The following is a 20,746-nucleotide window of genomic DNA, read 5'->3' as shown; positions in this document are numbered from 1 at the left end:
GACTTCTGATGGTGCTCAACAGCAACTTCATATTTTTAACACAGTACAAAATACTAAGTGGAAGTTTTATAGTTATTTAAATGAAGAATTTTCATTTCTTGGAGGGATATTTGTAGGCAACTGACTTTTCCTATGCTTTTAAAAGAGATTTTTCAAGTATCCTCTATTTATATATATTCATACAAATATAAACCACTTCTGAAATATTGCTGCCTTAGAGGGAGGTAGAATGTTCATGTTGGTTATATGTACAACTAGGGTACTTGCCACGTTTGCTATGAATTTTGGACTGCTGTCTGACTATTTTCCAATAAGGATAACTTTGCCTGTAATGCCTGTTTTCCTCATCTTACATGAGTATGCTCATTCAAAATTATCAAAGTTGAATAGAATATTAAATCCAGTATTGGACTCAAGTGGAACTCAAAAATTCTCATGGGAGGATGTCTCAGTTGTATAGCACTTAAGTGAGACTTCTGAGACCATAAAATCTTTTTATCCCCCTCTTGGTGCTCTAGAACATCTTAGAATGCTGATGCATTTTTATTTTTGAAAGATAGAGGGCACCTTAGTACACATTGATCACTGTGGATTTGGGTTGTGTGCTTTTATTTCATATGTTCATGTTTAATACTTTCTGGTCTAAGCACTTGAGTGCTTTGTGCCATGTATCCGCTCATTCATTTGCTTGGAATTCCAACAATTAATGATGCAAAAAACTAGCTGAGGTATGAATGTCTTTAAAATCAGTGCCCCAGTATTGGAAAGGTTTAACTGTCCTGGCTTGGTCTGTGGCATTCAGAGTACTAACTCTCCAATTCATGCATAGCCTGCATATTCTTTCATTGTGAAGTATTTTAACTAGCACTCCATTTTTTATATAGTTAGCACTACTTAAAAATGCACGGCAATATGAAATGCATGCATCACTGTGCCTGTGAACACAACCTGATAAGAGTTATTACTGCCTTAAGGTGCTCTTCGTTTCTCTTTTCATATTGTGATATGTTGCAGATATCAGAAATTAGTATGCGAGCAACACTTACTTGACTAAATGTCTATTGCTATTTGTTTCTTAAGCTGAATGGTCACTGGCTTCTTTGTTTTTTTTTCTATGCTCTTCTCACGTAATGGGAGGAAGAAGGGATATTGCATGCCATGTCCTCTAAAAGCTTCTCACACAAATGTTTGGTTAGCTTTAGTAAAATTTCTGGTTTTGCTATAAGTCTTACTAGTGATAGCTTTCTAGGCAGGGAGCCTATCCAAGTTAACAGGCATAGTTACTGATGTTACTGTCCTTGCACTTTTTTTTTCCTCCTGCTTTAATTGCTTTAATAAATGATTTGAGCATAGTTAGACAGTTATGGTACTGGACTTGAATCCATCCCTTGGTTAGAATTTGCAGTTTGAATACCTCTTAAATAATCTTCTGTCCTTACTCCTTTTGCTGTGCCAGAATGGAGTACACTATCCTGGATATGTAAGTCAATTTCTTGTAAATATGTTGGTTATCTGAAGTATTGAAAAATACCTATTTTTCACAGTTTTATATATATGTATATATTACTAGTATGCATGAGCTTATCTAAAATACATTAAAATTTTCTTGATTGAAGGTACCTGCTCCTATCACATACCCATTGACCACACCTCAAGTGCCTGTATATGGAATGGTAAGTGATGTGATTGTATTGTATTCCTGAAAAACCTAGTTGCCTCCTCCAGTGGGTTTTGTGGCAGGCATTATTATGCTGAAATCATCCTGCAACTTGTGTATTGTTTCATAAGGTGAATAGTGTGTGAAATCTGATAGCTTTTACACACTGTGCATTGGAAGAGATGACTCTAAATTTTATACAGCAATTTTTTAAAAACTTTTGACTTTACTACGTGTGTGTGTCAATATGCTTATTTTCTACTATACTTACAATATGAAAAGATGTATCTTCTAGTACTAGTTTGAATTTTATATACCTGTTTTGTGGGGGTTTTGTTTTTCTAACAGGTACCTCCTCAGGTTGGAGCTGCTCCTTTGATGGCACCCCAGTCAATGATGTATACGCAGCCTGGTCTAAGGCCAACAAATCCATTTGCACCTGTTTCTGAAACTCAGGTGAACCGTTTTCTTTAATCATAAGGTCACATTGAAACTTAGTCTTGATAAAAGCAACCAAATGCTTCATGAAGGGCTACTAATGTATTTCTGCATTTGAAAGTGAGGGGTTCCTCAGTCAAGGGCAATAGTTTTTGCTGGCGAGGAAGCAAATTCAGATGGTGAGAGCATGCAAATGTAGGAAGCAAGGAAGAAAGTAAAAACCAGAGTTTTAGTGGCTGACTTCTCACTGTGTCAATATTAAGAAAATGGGAGTGTTGAAGATACGTAGAACTTAAACTTCCTATGATATTAGCTGGATACTTGGTTTAGTCATGCTGACTACAGCAGTGGTGAAAGCTTTGTGAAGGATTGGGTGGTGGGGAAGTGAAAAAGGCATGGACAAGAGATCATTCGAGTTGAAGAAACTATGTACTCCTGTCATCCAAGTATGTTGGTCTTAATGTTCTTTGGGGATTTTTTTAAAGTGCCAAAACCTATAGTCTTAACTTGCAAGTAACAAGGCAGTTGAATAGATTCATAATTCTAAAATACTGAGAAACCATGTGTTTTGTAAGTGGCGTTAATATGTAATCTCTACTTCACAGATACAGTTTATGTAGATCCGCCAAAGCAGCAAGTTGTGAGAACAACCAAATACTGGTAAAAAAAAGAAAAGACTGGATTTCAATCTTTCCATGATGTATTCCAGAACAGGGCAACTGTTTCTTCCCTGTATAATACAACATTATTTTTAATGGCAATGCTTCAGAGATTCTTGTTTATAACAGTCACTGCAGTGTGAAGTCATGTTTGTTCACTGATTTTTTTTTTTTTTTTTTTTTTTAAAACTGCTCAGCAGAAAATGTATTTTATTGAGGTTGACTCAGAAGGTACAAGCTGGATTATCATCTTCAAAGCTGAGAAGAGGGGTTACATGATTGCTCTACAACCTTATTCATCAGTGGATTACCTTAGGAAGTTAACTGAGGATGTCAAAGCTATTTATTTTCTCCATAAATTCTGCGGCTGTTGTAATCAAGACACAACACAAATGAAGTCAAGCAATAAAATTTTTATGTGCTCTGATAAATACTCTGATAGAGCAATGCTTGCATTATCATAAAGGCCAATATTGTGTGAAATCAGACAGCTTTTTCACATTAGAATAGCTTAAAGTAATTTGCAAACTTTATAATGTGAGTTTGAAATGCTGTGAATCACAAGATATATACATATTTTATATATATATATATATAGTAAAAATAATAAATTGCTCCATTGGTCTGTCAGTGTTACATGGCTACTTGAAAGAGCCAGGCTCTGAAATGGGCTGAAAGTCTGTGATGGAGTAGGGGAAACAAGTGTGGTACAGAACAGCATGTGCAGCCTCTGACAGGTGACAGCAGCTGCACTTCCATCGAGTACCTTCTCTGCAGATAGCACCTTTCATAGCTCAAGGAAGAGTAGCTTTGGGAGCCAGTGAATGGAGGTACCCCCGAGAGCAGCAAACGGGAGCAATTTGGAAATCTTGTTGCTATCTGCGAGAGAGTCAAGAGATCCAATTTTTTAAAAAGTCCATTAGGTCAAAAGAAGCAAACCTTGCGATAGTGCCAACACTTGTGAACTGGCAACTAAATTGAAATTATTCAGCTGTAGAGAATAGCTTGTGCTGCTTTTCTGAAATAAGAACCTAGTTGTAAACCATATAAAAGTAATTATTTTTAAAGTTGTAAATATGTGCAAACTTTTAGATAATCTTTTCTTTAATGCTGCAGTAATCTTTTTCTTCTGTAGTAATTTCAAGGTAAAAATGCTATGCTAAGAAATCCAGACTCTTTTTGAGAGGAAAATCTTTTAAATCAACTAATTTATGAAGTATGCTATTCATGATGGGTCAGATGTGTACAGACTTCTGGCATGTCTTTTGTATTTAACAATCTTCTTCCAAAACTGAAATCGGCTATGAAAATGCCTTATCTTGTATTTTTCAATGTCTGATAAAGAGTGATAGCATTAAAAAAAAAAAAAAAAAGGCAGTTCATACCAAGTAAATGGAATTGGGAGCAACCTTTCTTCCAGAAGTTTAGTGGCAGAATACAATGAGAAGCTCTCCTGTAAAATGACTTCTTCTAATGATTAATATTAAAGCTGAGTTTTCAAAAGTGGATAGTTTTCTATTGTTACAATAATTAGACCTCCAGAGTAGCATGTCTTTTATCTTTTGGGGAGTCTGTGATTGCAGAAATATCTCTGACTCTCACTATAAATGCAGATAGGCCTGAGAATCTTGTCAAATGGTCCTGTAGAGAACTTCTAAATTACAGCACTTTCCTCATAGTGGGAACAAGCCTTCTCCTTTTCTAAATACTTAATTCTGTCCAAAGAGTGTAAAAGTAGTATTTCTTAACCCTATGGAAATATTTTTGCCAAGTGAAACAACCCAAAAGAAACAAAATAATAAACTACCCCACAAGCCTTGCAATCTGTAATGACTAACTTCGGGGAAATGTAACCTTGCAGAAATTTAAAACTCAAGAGTTTCTGAGTGTGTATTGATATTTTTTTTTTAAAGTATTTGGACCGGTATATAGCAATTTAATGTTCAAGTTTGAATTACAAAGGGCTTCAAGCTTTAATCCACCTTTATTGGGTTGAACAATTGTACAATGTTAAGCCAATGAGTTCTTCAGTGCCTATAGTTACCCTCCATGTGATGAGGGAATAGATGCCATTTAGAATGGGTCATTGTGTTGAGGGGACTGTTTATTTAAGAAATAGTGAATTCCATTGATTTATTCAGCATTGAAAAGTCTTGAGTTCAAACTAGACCAGTACATGTAGTAATAAATGCCTGGGCATTAATGACAGAGCTGAGAGTGCTACAAGCAGGCAGTTTCTAGCACTGTAAGCTGTTAGGTCTCTTTCTCATACTGAGTTGTATAAGTAATAATCCATTATTTTAATAAAAATATGCAAATAAATGCCTGGCAAACAGTATATATTTGTTATAACTTTATTGCAGAGCATTCTGAATATCTGGAATGTACTTTGCTCAGAAATGGATTTTAGTACTAGGTATAGTTTGCACTACTTCTGATTTGCTCTGGATTTTTTAATGGTTCTTTAGTATGCTTTCTTGTAGCAAAGCTGTCTGATACCAATTTATTTAGTATTAAAAAAGGAGAAACAGCCACAAAGTACATCCTAAAAACTTTATAAGCTACCTTTTTAGTCTCGTTCAGAATGTTTGATACATTAAAACACAGCTTTCAGATTTATCCTTATGAAGAAAAGATTGCTTTGCACACTCATCTCTGCGCTGAAGTGCACAGGACTGTTTTTTGCCAACCTCTTTCTTGTGCACACATTGGAACACATAAAATGGCAGAGTACTGTGTTTTAAATAACGTTGTTCATACATTAGAAGTGAAAAACAAGGACTTAAGATGCTGTCAAGGCTCTTATGGCTCAGAACTTGTTCTCAAAAAAAACCAAAACCAAACTCTGAAGGCAAAGGTTGTTCTTGAGGGTAACTGTAATAGCCCGCAAGAATTGCAAATAGTAGTTGCGATGAGTAAAACACTGAAGAGAGATGTATATAAACATGACTTTCCCTTTTGTTTCCTTCCAACTTGTTTGATCAGAATCCTGTTCTGAATACTTCAGAAAGCAGATAACTAAGATGTCACGCCATGTTTGTCTGAACAAGGAGGAAGACTTGAAATACGCTGAGCGCTTCCCATTATTGTACTTTAGTGGGTCATTCAAGCCTAACTGTTGGGACTTCATGCTGCTACAGGGAGGCTGTCTTTCGTGGGGCATACCATAAGATAACTTCTGGGGGAATTTGGAAATGTTGATTGTGTTAGGCCTGTTGGACTTGAAAGTGTACCTCTTTTTAAATAACTGGGGTTTTCTAATGTTCTCTAGATATAGTTTGACTTTGCCTCCAAGAAGTTACTGAATTGAGGGGTTTTTTTAATTTTGAACATGTACTAGAGAAATCTCAGTTCTGTGCACATAGTGGTGGAATAACTTGTAGGTAAAAATAACAAATGGACTCTTGTTTAAAAACAAACAACAAACAAAAAAAAAACCCACCACCAAAAAACCTTCTGACTACAAGATTGAATACAGGGTGTATCCCCATCTGGGTTTTTTGATGTGTGGCAGGGAGGGTGGGGTTACAATTAGAATAGTATGCACTGTGGATCGGTGCTTAATTTGTACATAAAAAGGAAAACTTTGTTTTGGGTAGTTTGTATTGTAAGGACAACATCTAAAGGCACTGTGTTATCAGTCATTTATTTCCATTTAAAAGATTATATTTTTGAGCAATGGAAACTGTACATGTTATCATTTATACATTACTGATAGCTAGGATTATAGAAAACCTGTTGCTATTATGCTGAAGATGTATCTGACTTGTCATTGATATATACATTGCTGTATCACTACTTTTATGCAGATTCTCATGATCATTTATTTAAAGAGATGGTAGTAACTGGTAGAGTTACAACAGGAATTGTAACATCAAACCTTTCAGTATATCTCAAACATGTATCCTTGTGATTAAGTTTAATCCTTTACCAAATGTTTGGCTGGAATTTCGTCTTGGAGCAATGACAAAATAGGTGCTGGAACAGATTTCCCTCACCCCAACCCACACTTTTGCATTATTTATTTAATAGGTCTTGTTTTGTATGTTATGTTTTTTTCCCCGTAACAGGTTTGTGCCTTTTATTGGATATTTATTTAAAAGGAGCTACTATAATTTAGGTTGTTCAGGCTCTTTTTTCAGATGTATTCTTGTACAGCTGTTCCTTTACATGGGTTCCTTCATTTTATAAGAATACAGAACGTGTAGAAAATACACTAGCCACAAACTGGAAAACAAAAATAAAAATTGAGGGTTTATGTTCTACAAATTAATAATTTTTTAAGAAGAAGCCTAAGCACAAGACTGGCTGTGTGGATATTTTAATTGTGGAACTTCACAATTTGTTAATACACAAACTGTTTGTTTTTTTAAAAACTGCTCATATCCAATTATTTGATGAAACAAGTTTTGGAAAAAAAAATAAACTTTGGCACATGTGAGGTGTGTGCGTGTGATCGTGCTTTCTTGCGTTCTCAGGCTTAAGGCTTTCTGTAATACTAACAGCAACAGCTGAATTAGGATGCTTGATTAGTTTGTTACTCTTCTGTGTTTACATTTAATGTGGTATTACGCCTTATTCAAGTTTTGCTTTGATCCTCTTTTCCTGTGGGAGGTGGCCGCTCTTTTTTCCTGTGCAGGGTCACGGCCGTGGATGGGGGAAGACACGAAGCTGTTCGTATCCCGGAGGGCGGCCGTGGCCTCCTGTCTTGGGGCATTCCAAGGAAAAACGCCAAGGGAAGGGCTTTTGTCACTACAGCGCGGGCGGCGAAAGGGCTGTTTTCACGAATCTCCATCTAACCGCGTAAAAACTCCCAAGATCAAAAATCAACAGCACGAAAAGCTTTAATGACGGAGCGTTTAACCCGCCGCCGCCAAGGGCCCGGGCCAGCCCCGCTCCCGCGACCCGTCCTCTGCAGCCGCTCCTTCCTCCCGAGTCCAGGCCCCGAGGAGCGGCGTTTTTAGCAGCTGCTGCTCTGTTTCATTTCGCGGAACAGATTCGTCCCCAGCTGGAGCTCGCCCTGCCCCGCAGCTCGTCCCTGCTGCCTCACGGCCCCAATGGCGGAGCGGCAGGCCGCAGCCCGAGCCGTGCCCTTCCCGCGCCGGACCGCTCCCGCGGCTTCCCGCAGGACGGTTGCTCCCGTTTCTGTCGCTCCCTGCGTTACGCGTGCGGATTTTTGCTGCTTTTACCGGGGGGGGGGGGGGGGTGGGGGAAAGCGCAGGACGGAGCGCGGCGGCCGCCAGAGGAACCCGCGGCCCCTCCGGCCCCTCACGGGCTCCCGCCGCGGCCCGCCCGGCAGGGGCGGGAACCGCCGGGCCCGCCCCCGTCCCCGTCCCACCAATGGGCGAGGCTATAGGACGGCCGTCGCCCCGCCTACCCCTCGGCGTCATGGCGTCGCTCAAAGCCTGCCAGCCAACGGCCGGGCTGGCGCTCGGCGCTGACGTTATGACGTACGAGCCCGGCGTCGCGGGGAAGGCCGCGCACGCACCGTCCGTTCCCCAAGATGGCGGCGGCCACCAGCAGCGAGACGGGGTGCGGCGAGGCGGCGGCGGGCGAGAAGCGCGGCCCCCTCGGCATCCCCGAGGCGGTCTTCGTGGTGAGCGGGGGGGAGCCGGAGGGGACCGGAGGGACCTGCGCTCCGGCGGCCGGGACCGGCCGCCGTGAGGCGGCACCTGCGGCGGGGCCGCGGCCTGGCGGGCGGGCGGTGCCTGAGGGAGCGCGGGCGGCGGGGCTGCGCCTCACGGCGCCGGGCGGGGCTGGGGGGGCTCAGCGGGAGCCGCCGGACCCTCCCCGCCGCTCCCCCGGGCCCGGTCGGCCCTGCTCTGCCCGCCGAGCGTCCTGCGGTCTCGGCCCGAGGCCGCCCCGCACCCGGGGAGGGGGGGCGCGGCGGCGGGTTCTCCTTTCTCCGGAGCGGCAGGGTCCTGCGGTGTCCCGGGGGGGGGCGGGGGTGCCCTGGTCCTGAGGATTTGGAAGGGGAGAGTTGCTCGGCCTGGATTCTGTCCCGGCGTTGGTCGGTATTAACGCGCTTTACGGCCGACTCCAGTCCCCGTTTTGAGCGTTACCATCTTATTTCGGCGGCTGGCCCTCGCGCCAACGAAGAGCGTGTTAGGAACGAACCCTCCCGTCACACCTACGTATGTCACACCGACTAAGACGTGGTTCCTTGCGGCGGTTGCTCCTGCACGGAGCACGACGTTTGCCGCTTCTGTTTCGTCTCCGATAATGCCGTACCGCGCTCCTAGCGCCTTTCCCGGCGTCTTTCTCTCGTAATCTAGCTCTTGATCGTTGAGCAGGACCGCTCTTCGGAAGCGACTGCGGCGTCCAGCTAGGTTTCCCGACTTCTGGAAAACCAACAAACGTGTGTCTTTCAGAAAACAGGCTGAACTTGTTTATCCGACTTTAAAAAGTGATTTACCGAGCGTTTAATAATTCTGTTGACCGGTTGAAAAGAAGAATTCATCGACTTGCGTGGTGACGTAATGCCAGAATTATCTGTTGTTTGCTTTCTGCTGTAAGCTAGCTCTTGGTGTGCTGTCTTGATTGCTACTTTATTTTGTTTGATCAATAAGTATTGATCAGACTGGCTATACCTGGCTGCCTTGGTGTCATCTTGAAACATCAGCTGTTTGCCCTGAATGCTTTGCTTATTGTGCTGCTTTATTCCTGAGATTTTCTTGGACTTTGAAAATCTATATCTCTCAGATCTGTCTTGATACCTTTACCAGAGCTGTTTGGACCAATCGCGTATGACTGCTCTTATAAGTGGGTTTGACTTGCGTTTTTTTATTTCTAGGTGTAGTACTTGTATTACCTATGTGTCTTGCTAGGGCATAGGTCCTGAATGAACAGGTACAGTACACTTGCTTTCAGTGCATCCAGATCCTACTTTTTCTTTTAAGTTTCTTTAACAGTTACTGAGGTCTGGCAGATCTTACTGGGATGTAAAACCATTGCTGCCTGCGGCTAACTTCCTTCCACCCCCTTATGGGAGACTGATGTAGATCAAGCGAAAGGAAAGGGCTGTGGCTTCAGCTGCCCTACGAGACCTCGATCATCGTGACAGAGGAGAACTCGCACTGGCTCTACAGTGGAGGTGGCCACCCTGGCAAGGAACAGGAGATAACCAGCCTCGGCAAACACTTTGAGGGTGTCTGTCACATCCCTCGTTTTCATGCTGGTAGCTGTTGATGCAGTTCATGTTTGGTTCCACATTGTTCTCTTTCGATACTTGTGTCCGAAGTATCTCATGTGCTCTACCGTTCAACCTGGGAGAGTTCTGGGGGTTGTGGCTTAGTTCTGTGCTTCTGTTTAGTTTTTCATAACCTTATATCTGGATCTAAAACCCACTGAAGTTTCCTAATTCTCAGTGTTGAGAGGTGCTCTAACCAAATATAGCTGTCTCTGCAGAAGAGATCCTTGATGATGATCTTGGAGTACTTGGAGGTAGATTTTAAGATGGACTTTTTATTCAAAATAAGGATATGCTAGGAAGTTTTTAATGGTATTCTGCTCCACAAAGTGAAAATACTAGTGTCTTGAGGCTAGTTTTTATTACAGGTTTTTTCTTCAGAAAATAGGTTTCTGTTTCAAAAGCATTGTATACTATCGTGATGATAAAGTCTTCCTGGTCACTTGCTTGACAATTCCCCCCACTGCATGCTATACGGGCATTCTTACTGTGAATCTTGTCTTCAGAGATTCTCTAAGTGTCTTGATTCAGTAGAAGCTCTTTTATGGCAGATACCTTTTCTTAGGCATTGATCTGTGGATTCTTGTGCCTCTTCAGATTTCAAGTGACATTAAGCACTAACTCAAGGTTTTACTGGAGTTTAAAATCCATTCCAGATAGAACTCTCAACTCTGTTTTCTGTTGAGCTGTTGTCCAGATGTTTCCAAATAAAATGCCTTCCTTGTTCTGCCTTCCTTAGCATGTGTGTGAGCGGGAGGACAGGGGATGCAAATCTGAAAACATGTCTCTATTGTCATGTTCTCTGTGTGTGCCCATAGGTGATGACAGCTCTCTGCAGAAGCAGAATGAGTGCCAGTGGCTCTTCATTTGGGTCACCACTCAAAAGATAAACATAAGGCCGCATGGGGAAAGTGCTATCCTGCTGTATTTCAGGGCTTTTACAGAGTGGTTGTGTGGCTTGGCTTGAAGTTTGCTAAGACTGTGTTACCTTTATGGTATACAACAGTGGTGTTTTGCCAGTGAGTTTTCTTAGGTCCTTGCAGAACCCATAAGGTAGTTCTGCAGTTGAGACGCTGTGTGACACACCATGAAGCAGGGATCCTAATAGCATTGACACCCAGTTCTGCTACAAAGTTGTTCTGTTCAAGCTCAAAGTAGTGACTGTGTCTCAGCCTTGCAGTTGGGTAAGCTGGGCCAAAAGCCCAACCAGCGGGACTTGGAAGTTGCAGCTGGAAAACCTGGGTGGTAAATCTCAGCCCGCCTTGGACTGGGGCATTAAGGTGCATTGACCCTGGCTGGACACCAGGTGCCCACCAAAGCTGTTCTATCACTCCCCCCTCCTCAGCTGGTCAAGGGAGAGAAAAAATATAACAACAGGCTCATGGGTCGAGATAAGGACAAGAGAGATCACTCACCATCACAGGCAAAACAGACTCAACTTGAGGAAAATTAACTCAATTTATTACCAATCAACCAGAGTAGGGTAACGAGAAATAAAACCAAATCTCAAAACACCTACCCTCCACCCCTCCCTTCTTCCCGGCCACAACTTCACTCCCGGATTCTCTACCGACCCCCCGCAGCGGTGCAAGGGGACGGGGAACGGTGTTTATGGTCAGTTTATCACACGTTATTTCTGCTGCTTCATCTTCCTCAGGGGCAGGACTCAACACGCTGTTCCCCTGCTCCAGTGTGGGGTACCTCCCACGGGAGAGAGTCCTTCACAAACTTCTCCAACGTGGGTCCTTCCCACAGGCTGCAGTTGTTCACAAACTGCTCCAGCGTGGGTCCCTTCCACAGGCTGCAGTCCTTCAGGCACGGACTGCTCCAGCGTGGGTTCCCCACAGGGTCACAAGTCCTGCCAGAAAACCTGCTCCAGCGTGGGCTCCTTTCTCCACAGATCTGCAGGTCCTGCCAGAAGCCTGCTCCAGCGCAGGCTTCCCATGGGGTCACAGCCTCTTTCGAGCACCAACCTGCTCCGGCGTGGGGTCCTCCCTGGGCTGCAGGTGGAGATCTGCTCCCCCGCGGACCCCCCTGGGCTGCAGGGGGACAGCCTGCCTCACCAAGGTCTTCCCCACGGGCTGCAGGGGAATCTCTGCTCCAGTGCCTGGAGCATCTCCTCCCCTCCTTCTGCACTGACCTGGGGGTCTGCAGGGTTGTTTCTCTTACAGTGTTCTCGCTCTCTCTCCGGCTGCTGTTTCTGTGTCCCAGCAACTTTTTTTCCTTCTTAAATGTGTTATCACAGAGACGCTACCACTATCGCTGATGGGCTCGGCCTTGGCTGGCAGTGGGTCTGTCTTAGAGCCGGCTGGCATTGGCTCTGTCGAAAACAGGGGAGGCTTCCAGCAGCTTCTCACAGAAGCCACCCCTGTAACTGCCCCCCCACTACCAAAAACCTTGCCACACAAAGCCAGTACAGGCATTATGTAGTGGGAGGAGATCACTGGTATGCAGGGGGCCTGGATTCACTTCTCAGCATCTTCGTTTCAGGAGGACTTGGGTTCTGTCTTGTCTGTCTGTACAAACAGCCATCAGCTGAGGCAGAGGTGGGCTGCCAAGCAGTGGGGGGGGGTGATTTGTTGCCCACCTGCTTTTTCTTTCCGTCTTGGGTGATTTACATGAGCAGAATAGCTTCCACAAGAGGGAGTTTCATTTCGGAACGTCCTCGGACCTCACTTCTACATCGCTTGCCTGAATCTAATCCTTGTTTGTTTTGGTTAAAGCTTCTCTACAGGCTTCATCAGGAGGCAGGAATGCGTCTCGTTCTGTTGTCGGTGAGGTAGCTTAAGGCGCTCCTCAGACAGGTGGTCTGAAATGCGGTCTCTTGAGTTCTGTTGTACCACCTAGATCATGCTGCCTGCTGAAGTCTGTTGTGGCGTTCATGTTTCTACTGCAGATTTCCTTAATGATAAGGAAGGTGGGTGACTTCTTACCAGGTTCACTAATTTCATAGTAAGTTTCTTTAGCCAAGAGAGCTTAGGAGTCATAATGAGGGGAACTAGCTATACGTCTGATATTACTTGAGTAATGCATTATAGTCTTTTTCTGATGTGAAACGACTGGAATGGAAACACCTAGTTAAAAAGAAGAAGCGGAAGAGGCCTATGGTAGGCTTCCGTCAGATTTTACAGAGCCATATAGACAAATAAGGACAGAATTACTGCAGTGAAGGAGCGTGGCCATCTTGAATTACACATGGGTAAATGCTGTCAAGGTCAGAAACGCGTGGTTGATCTCTGGCCTGGTGTGCCTTTCAGGAGGCTGAGAACGTTGCCCACAGGCAGCTGAACTGCTTGCTGGGAGTCTGAAGGAGGCACTTGCAGAGGTCAGCGTCCTCGCCTGCTCAGGCCTGTCTTCTCTGGCTACTGTTCCAGTTGATGGTAGGACTGGCTGGAATTGTTCTCTAGAGGTTTCCGTGGCTTCCTGCTGACTGTAGAAGGAGCTTTTGAAGACAAGCTGTTTACTACCATAAAGCCTGCCTGAGCAGATTCCACAGTTTCCCCCGCTTGCCTCTTTCTCTGCCACAACATGCTTGATTAGGCCATGATTCTTTTCCTTCATCAGTCTTATCCTAAATAGTTGGGAATCTGATTAGCCGCAGAGAAGCATTGTCCCTGCTTTACAGATAGGAAACCAAAGTTTAGCGGTGGTCTGAGGATATCCGCCCCTGTTAGGTGTCATTTGACGTTGGCCAGGACTGAAAGCACCAAGAAAAAGGTACTAGCAAATACGGTTACGAAATAATCCTTGCACCTATTCTGTTGTTCCCTACCAAAAAAAGGTGGGGGCGGGGGAGGGGGAAGTGAAAAGGTGACTAACTAAGAAAGGAAACAAAATTATTTTGTACTTCAAAAAAAAAAAAAAAGTTGCTTGTTTACATATAAAACCCCCTCTAGACTTAGCTGCAATAAGATGATAGCATGACTGTATCTAGGATTTTTGTAAAACTCTTCTAACATTGAGGGTTTCTCTCTCCCCTTAAAGGAAGATGTAGATTCTTTTATGAAACAGCCTGGAAATGAGACAGCAGATGTAGTTCTTAAGAAGTTGGATGAGCAGTATCAGAAGTATAAATTTTTGGAACTTAATCTTGCTCAAAAGAAAAGGAGGTAAGTCATAATTTTTGCAGAATTGGGAAATGTTTAGCACAGTTCTATCTTTTTATTATTTTTTTTAAACTTGTCTAGTTTTTTTAAATATCCCAAGAAGTAAAAAGTTGATGTTAGCAGAGCTAGCATTTGCAGTACTTTCAGAGAAGCTCAGCTTTTTGTCTTTTTTCTTCCTGAGAATTACATGCAAAAGAATTTACAGTATTGCTGAATTGGTCCTTAGCCTTTAAGGCCAAAAAGTACTGCTATAGTCTCTTAATTTTGTCAGCCTAATGTAAATAAGAATATGTTTTTATCAAATGACTACTGTATCAAGCCTGTAACTTTTGGTTTAGTAATATCCTCTCTCTTCAGTAGCTTCAGTCTGGATCTGAAGCTAGGCAAGAAGCACATTTTTAAAAGCTAAAATCAAAGCTCCAAATAATGTTTTATTTAGATTAAGCGTCTTTCATGGACAAATATCCCCCATGATGTCCACCTGGAGGCCTGCTCTGGCAGTCACTGCTGTCTGAGCTTGCTGGCTGCAGAGGAGGAGCAGCCTGGAGGGCGGTGGGGATCCCAGCATCTCTGCTAGGCTGCTGCAGGGGCTGTCGAGGAGGGGGAGGCCCTCAACTCTGGCGAGAGCTTTTGTTTTAACAGTCTTGCAGCTCTGAGCTGTTTGCTAGATTAGTTTGTGGAGCTTAGAAGCAACACGCCTGTTTTGTTTTACCTACAGTGTTTTTTATCTGTATTTCTTCTGAGGTTTCCCTCTCCTCTGGGGAGATCAGAAATACGCAAAAAAAAAAACATTTTAGCAAACAGGTATCTGTTACTGTTAATATGTGTTTGTTGCAGTTTGAAAGCTGTATGTATTGTTCTGCTTCAGAAAACTAATGAGCCTCAGTATGGTAAGAGGCAGGTGAATCTGTAGCTGAGATGCCTTTACTTGCCGTATCTTTCAAATCTGCATTTGTAAGCCTGGAAAGCTGTTAAGAGTTTCAAGTTTTAAAATAGAGGTTGGATTGTATAATAAAACTGATCACTTGTTTAGGAAACTTTGTGTCTCTGTAAAATAATAAATTATGACTGTTGTTAATTCACAGGCTAAAAAGTCAGATTCCTGAAATTAAACAGACATTAGAAATTTTAAAACACATGCAGAAGAAAAAGGTAAACTATTTTGAATATCTAATGAGTATGAGAAAAGCTAACTACCTTTCCACCCTGACAGAACACATTGCAAGAAATGTTTTGGAGAGCACACTTAATATGCCTTTATAAATAACAGAATTGTTTTTAAAGGTATGTAGTACTTTTTGAAAGCTAGTTCAAAAAAAGTTAATGTTTGTAATGCAAACTTCACTTTTAACAGTGTAAAGATTGCAGCTAAGCTTTGACGTCATCTCTATTCTTTATAGAGATTTCTATATTGTGTTTAAATACATGTTTTTAAAATGCTTTATTACTGGAGCTCTAACTTTAATGTTGAAGTAAAATTACATAGAGTTCCACTGAAGTTAATACTGTATCAATGGCAAAAAGCAGAAAAGTGTGCTCTTTACTGTAAGTTTTATGTCTTTGACATAAGTTTCCAGTGAAAATAGCAATTTTAAGTTTTATCATTTGTCTTAAGGATTCCACAAATCCAATGGAAACCAGATTTTTATTGGCAGATAATCTCTACTGCAAAGCTTCAGTTCCTCCTACAGATAAAGTTTGTTTGTGGTTGGGGGTAAGTAAAACAGAACTTTCTCTGAAACTGTTTAAATAACTTCTAAAAGGCTTATAAAAGACAGTGTTCATCACTGTCTCATCTGTACTTCGAGTGGCTGTGGGCATAATTCTGTTCATGTGTGCATAGTGGAGCTGTGTCCTGTCAGCAGGGCAAACCTAACATGACAATTTCAGTGCGTTAGTGAAGGTTCCATGTTCGATTTTACTTAGTGCCTGAACAGTAAGGCTTCAGAGAATTGTAATTTTGCTGCACTGTTCTTTCCAAAAAGCATATTTCTGAATGTTTTCCTTGCCATTTCTATCACTCTGTGGTTCAAGTCACCATCATCCAGCATTGCCTGGGATGGGAATGTGCCCAGTGAAGTAACTTAGTTTGGCAAGTAGCTTCCCATCTTCTTTACATTATTTGTATTTAGCATCTTGCTGTCCCTTTTCATGCACGTTTTTAGGGAAAGATGGGATTTCTGTTACTCACAGGTACCTGCCAGCATTTAGAGCGGAATTTGTGCTAAAGGCTGGTGGGATCAGAGCTCAAAACGCAGATTTCCAAGTACTACAGCGAGATCAGGTTGGGATATTTTGTATTCAGAGGCTTCCTTGTATGTGGAGATAACCTTCTAATGTTTAATTTGAGACTTCTAAATCCTGGGTGTTCCCAAATCCCTGTGCTGGCTGCCAAACAAAACCACTTGGTTAGGACGGAACCATTGTTGACACGTGCAGCATCTGGACTGATTGGGCAGTTACTCCCAACCTCTCCCACTTAAAGAGAAGATTTGTCTGATACCTGTTGCTTTTAGGAGACCATCTTCAAAATTCACAAATGTTCATGGAACATCCCGGGTTTATTTTGTAACAGAATATCAGAGAAAGTTCATCCTTTTGAATGTTCATACAGAAAAGCTACAATGAAATGCCACAAGCAATTTATTATGTTTAGGTGTTCTTGGCCTTCTGCCTTTACCCTCCTTGTTGCTTACAGTCTGCATGTTGGGCTATGCGTATTACTATTGTTGGGGAAACTATATCTTCCAGTTATTTTAAAAGAAGAATGGTTTATCTCGCTCTTGCAGCTCTGTGTAGCATTCCCTGGGATCGTGTCTAATTAGTACTGTGTGGCTCTGCTCAATGCACAGTTCTTGAATGGGACAAAGCTTCATTGGTGCATCTTCACTTGATACTGCTCTTTTATCTCTTCATGTGGTAGCTTCTCACTGAAATAAAGATTTGTAGATTAAAACCTACCACGGTATAGGATAGGACTTGTATACATGTTATATCTTCAAATACCTGTGATACTTCTTGTTGATGACCAGTGCCATTAGGCTGTTTGTCAGCGTTCCACACAGAGATCCTAAAGTTAATCTTGAATGCCACAAAAATTGTTTATAGAGTTGTGTAGCACCTAACAGGTGCTGCCAAGAAATGTGAAGTCTCCCGCCTTTCAAATATGGTGAAGATGAGATGCTGGTACCTGAAAGGCTGAATGCAGTGCACAGGGAGGGAAATCCCTTGTTGCTTAGCTCTAGGAATAGAACTGTTTTTAAGTCACTAGAGTGATTTATTACTTAGTTACTAAAGTGGTGGAGGCCTCAAGTGGATTCTGGCATTGCTCATCCTGGATCTTGTTGTCTTGGCCTGTCAGGACAGCCTTTTGTTAATGTGCTAAGTTATAAACAGCAGCCTGAAATAAGCCTGCTATGGCTTATTCCTTACAATACAAGAGTAAAAGCTTTATCCATCTTTCTTTTTTCAGGCCAATGTGATGCTTGAATATGATATTGATGAAGCTCAGGCTCTGTTAGAGAAGAATTTGTCAACAGCCACAAGAAACCTTGATCTTCTAGAGGAAGACCTGGATTTTCTTAGAGATCAATTCACCACTACAGAAGTCAGTATCCTTTTTTTTATTTGTGGGGGAAGAGGTGTCTGTGAAAGCTAACTTAGAGGTAATTACCAATTCCTGACATGTTTTTATCTTAGACTGGCTGCCCTTAAAATTCCATAGCACTCCAGGAACTTAACCTTTTCTAGCAGTGAAACAGGATGCTGTGTTTCCAGTGCTGAGCTGAGGGTTGGCATGTTAGATGTAGCAAAGCTCCTGTTTGCGACTGGGTCCCCCTGAAACCTACCGTGGTGGTTGTAAACCGAGGCTGGGAGTGAGTTGGAAGTGTGGGTCGGTGCTCGGAATTGATGGCCAGGTGGCCATTTCAAAGCAAAGTGACTCTTCCTTCCTCTCTAGAGCGTGTGAATATTGTTCTTCGGGCTATTGGTAATCATACCCGATTCAGCTGCCATTGCAATGTTCTCCAAGCAGCACAAGCCCTGCTGCAGCAAGCTTGGTGCTAGCTTAGGCGTTGCTTAACTTTTATTTTACTACTTTATACTATCGTGAACCACCTCCAGGGGTGTGGTATGGGGTTTTTTAATACTTTCTACTTAAAAACTATTTTAATCATGAGGGTAGCCATCAACTGAAGCATTAGATTTAGTAAATGAAGGAACAACTACTTGTTTTTTCAAGTTGATACTTAAGCTATCTTAGTGCTGCAGGAAGTTACAGATGCCTGGAATAGGCAAATAACAGCTGGTACAGGCAGGTTGACTGAAATCAGCAAAGAGTAGCTGTAAGTAAAAGTAAAAGCGTGTTTCTCTGTAATATCTTTTTAGAGGTTTTTAAGTAAATGGTATAAATGCTGCAGTTATTAACAGTTACTAGTATGCTTGTGTGTTAAGGCTTTGCACCAAGTCAGCTCTTTGATTAAGTGGTTTCTATAATGACTGTTACAAGTAAATGAAGTGTGGCCAACTGTATAACCTGCTTTTCCCTTTTTTTTTTTTCCTTTTTTTTTTTTTTTTTTCCTTAATGAATGAGCTATTTCCTTAACTCTGCACCCTCAGATATGGCTAGAGTTTATAATTGGGATGTAAAGAGAAGAAACAAGCAAGACCCTTCCAAAAACAAAGCATAGTTTTGCCAATTTTAAATGTGGTTTCAATTTCCAAATATTTTCTATTTAAACACCCCCAAGTTCATTCTTAAGGGACTGAGTTACTTTAAGCATTTCAGTAAATGGTAAAATATATAAAAACTAATGGTGAGCACCATTTTATTTATTTGTAAACTCGAAATTTGGTTTCATGCATGCTTCATGAAATGAATTACTTGAAAAAGCACCACACAGTCCAGCAAAGGACATAGTATTTTGATCAGACCAGTCTGTCATAAATAAATTTCTACCTGAAAGCTTGTCTGAAAAGTCGAGGGGCATGTATGAAATGGAGTCTGACATTTTAGCAGGTTTAGGTAATGCAGGGGTTTACTTTTTCATCTGTGTACGGCTGATGAACTTAAAGTCAGCTTGGGCTGGGAAGACATGGAGCTGTAATGTTCTAGGAAGCAGAAAAAATACAGTGAAGTCTTGGATTTTGTTTCAGTCAGTTAATTGGCAGCATCAACCTGCAAGCATTCCCGGATATCCGCTTTGGATAAACATGTTTTTAATAGCTACTGGTTAGTTAACTGCCTGTTACTGAACTCTCAGCACTTTACATACAGCAGTTTGCGACTTGTCTTCAGAGAAGAGTGGTAAATGGAGTAAACAGCACAAGCTATGTCAAGACTACAGGTGATCTCACCCCGTTCTTTTTCATACATGTGCACATGTTGCTTATTTTTGCAAATGCGTTGAACAAGGACACCAAAATGCTGATAGCCTGTAAACAAGAACCCCCTATTTACAATCCCTTAGACAAGATGTGCAGTTCAAATGTCTTAACACTCTCAGCCTCCCATGTGGTGAAACCTGTATTAGATAAGGATGGTTTACTGAAGCATGACTTCTGGTGTTAACAGTTGGAATATTTTTTTGGTTCTTACGAAGCCTTGAAAGATTGTTGCCTTTTACCTCTGCAGTTTCTTTCTAAAATGAAAAGCTCGGTGGTGATGTCAGTGGCTAATATTCACATTCTGTGACTGAGAATACAGGTTTCGCTGCAAAATAAATGCAAATGTTAACTGTTTGATCTTCATGTAAGAAACAATATACCTGTAAATTTTTTGTACTTTTATTTCATGATATTAAAATAGTAAAACTAAACCGTTGTGGCAAACACCTGTTTTTGTGCATCTTTCTTTGTGTGAGAAAGTCATGAATCTGATGTGTGATCTCTTATAATGTTTCCCTCCCTTAGTTGGGGGCAGGAGGGTGAAAAAACTCAGCTGAAGCAGCAGACATGAAAAGAGTAGCTGCTGAATACTGCCTTCAATGAAATGGGGAGTGCGAGTCAGTGCATCTGAATTTGTGAATACGAGCAAGTGATTTGACAGCACTGTGGCCGTAGAAGAGTTAAGAGCTGCAGGAATAGGCATAAAAAAGGTAAATCCTTACCGCAGGTCAGAAGTAAGTACCTGGGCTTGGCTCATCTGGACTGTTCCTGCAGGGCGATACAGTTGGTTCCAGTATCTTTGGCTGTAGCAGAGAGGCATTTAGAGCTAGTGTATTATTTGACTAACAGGTATCTGCCCACTGCCACGCTGGGCTGCACGTGGGGCTGCGCAGGCTGCAGGCGGGTGCTCTCCCTTTCTAAGAGCATCAGCAATAACAGGAAAGGCAGCTGCAAACACGGCCTGATTTCTCTTGCAATTTTCTCTTCAATTTGGATTAATGAGATCCCAACAGGCTAAAGCGTGCTCCCCTCCCACCACCCCCCTCCGCGGCTGGTCCGAAGGCAGCAATTGCCTGCTTTTGTTGTGCACAATGAAATGACGAGTTAAGCATTTCTGCATGAGCAAAATACGTACTGTGTGCAACTGCCAGTGACCCAGCGCTGGGTATCGGGGGGGTGGGGATGGGGGGGTGACAGCATTAGAGCTGGAATTGCTCAGTAGGTTCAAAAGGTATCTGGCTTTGGGGGGGGATGGGAGATAGCTGTGGCCATCATAACTCGTTTTGGGCGGGTAGGTGGTTGGTTTGATTCA

General features: G+C 42.4%; 2 protein-coding genes and 1 long non-coding RNA gene across 10 annotated transcripts in view; all 3 read left to right on the top strand.

Annotated features, from left to right (window-relative positions):
- LOC126050390 (phosphatidylinositol-binding clathrin assembly protein-like) overlaps nucleotides 1-7,195 on the top strand; it is a 34,083-nt gene extending 26,888 nt beyond the window's left edge. For 2 of the 5 annotated variants that reach the window (XM_049828231.1, XM_049828234.1), the window contains 4 exons: nucleotides 1,457-1,480; nucleotides 1,617-1,673; nucleotides 2,006-2,113; nucleotides 2,701-7,195. In XM_049828231.1, coding sequence (XP_049684188.1) covers nucleotides 1,457-1,480; nucleotides 1,617-1,673; nucleotides 2,006-2,113; nucleotides 2,701-2,715 — 204 coding nt within the window. In that variant the 3' untranslated portion in view covers nucleotides 2,716-7,195. The remainder of the gene's footprint in view (nucleotides 1-1,456; nucleotides 1,481-1,616; nucleotides 1,674-2,005; nucleotides 2,114-2,700) is intronic. The other 3 variants (XM_049828233.1, XM_049828235.1, XM_049828232.1) reach the window with 2 other exon arrangements.
- A 1,000-nt stretch (nucleotides 7,196-8,195) lies between these two features.
- Nucleotides 8,196-20,149, top strand: VBP1 (VHL binding protein 1). Of its 4 annotated transcripts, XR_007509532.1 has the most exons (7): nucleotides 8,196-8,350; nucleotides 13,928-14,052; nucleotides 15,135-15,201; nucleotides 15,665-15,763; nucleotides 17,522-17,660; nucleotides 18,667-19,394; nucleotides 19,960-20,149. XR_007509532.1 is itself a non-coding variant. In XM_049828237.1 (6 exons), exons 1-6 carry the CDS (start codon nucleotides 8,258-8,260, stop codon nucleotides 18,735-18,737), a joined length of 594 nt encoding a protein of 197 aa, XP_049684194.1. In that variant the 5' UTR covers nucleotides 8,196-8,257; the 3' UTR covers nucleotides 18,738-19,865. The 4 variants fall into 4 exon arrangements, 3 of the variants coding, with proteins under 3 accessions (XP_049684194.1, XP_049684196.1, XP_049684197.1); XM_049828237.1 differs by lacking the exon at nucleotides 19,960-20,149 and having other exon boundaries at nucleotides 18,667-19,865; XM_049828239.1 differs by lacking the exons at nucleotides 8,196-8,350; nucleotides 19,960-20,149 and adding an exon at nucleotides 8,646-9,931 and having other exon boundaries at nucleotides 18,667-19,865.
- LOC126050393 (uncharacterized) lies at nucleotides 9,938-13,745 on the top strand. The gene is made up of 2 exons (XR_007509533.1): nucleotides 9,938-12,860; nucleotides 13,201-13,745. It is a non-coding gene; the product is annotated as an uncharacterized LOC126050393 (long non-coding RNA).
- Nucleotides 20,150-20,746: the final 597 nt, after the last annotated feature.

Source organism: Accipiter gentilis, chromosome 24, assembly GCF_929443795.1.
Source record: "Accipiter gentilis chromosome 24, bAccGen1.1, whole genome shotgun sequence".
Taxonomy (NCBI): Eukaryota; Metazoa; Chordata; class Aves; order Accipitriformes; family Accipitridae; genus Astur; species Astur gentilis.
This window is presented reverse-complemented; position numbering and strand designations above follow the sequence as displayed.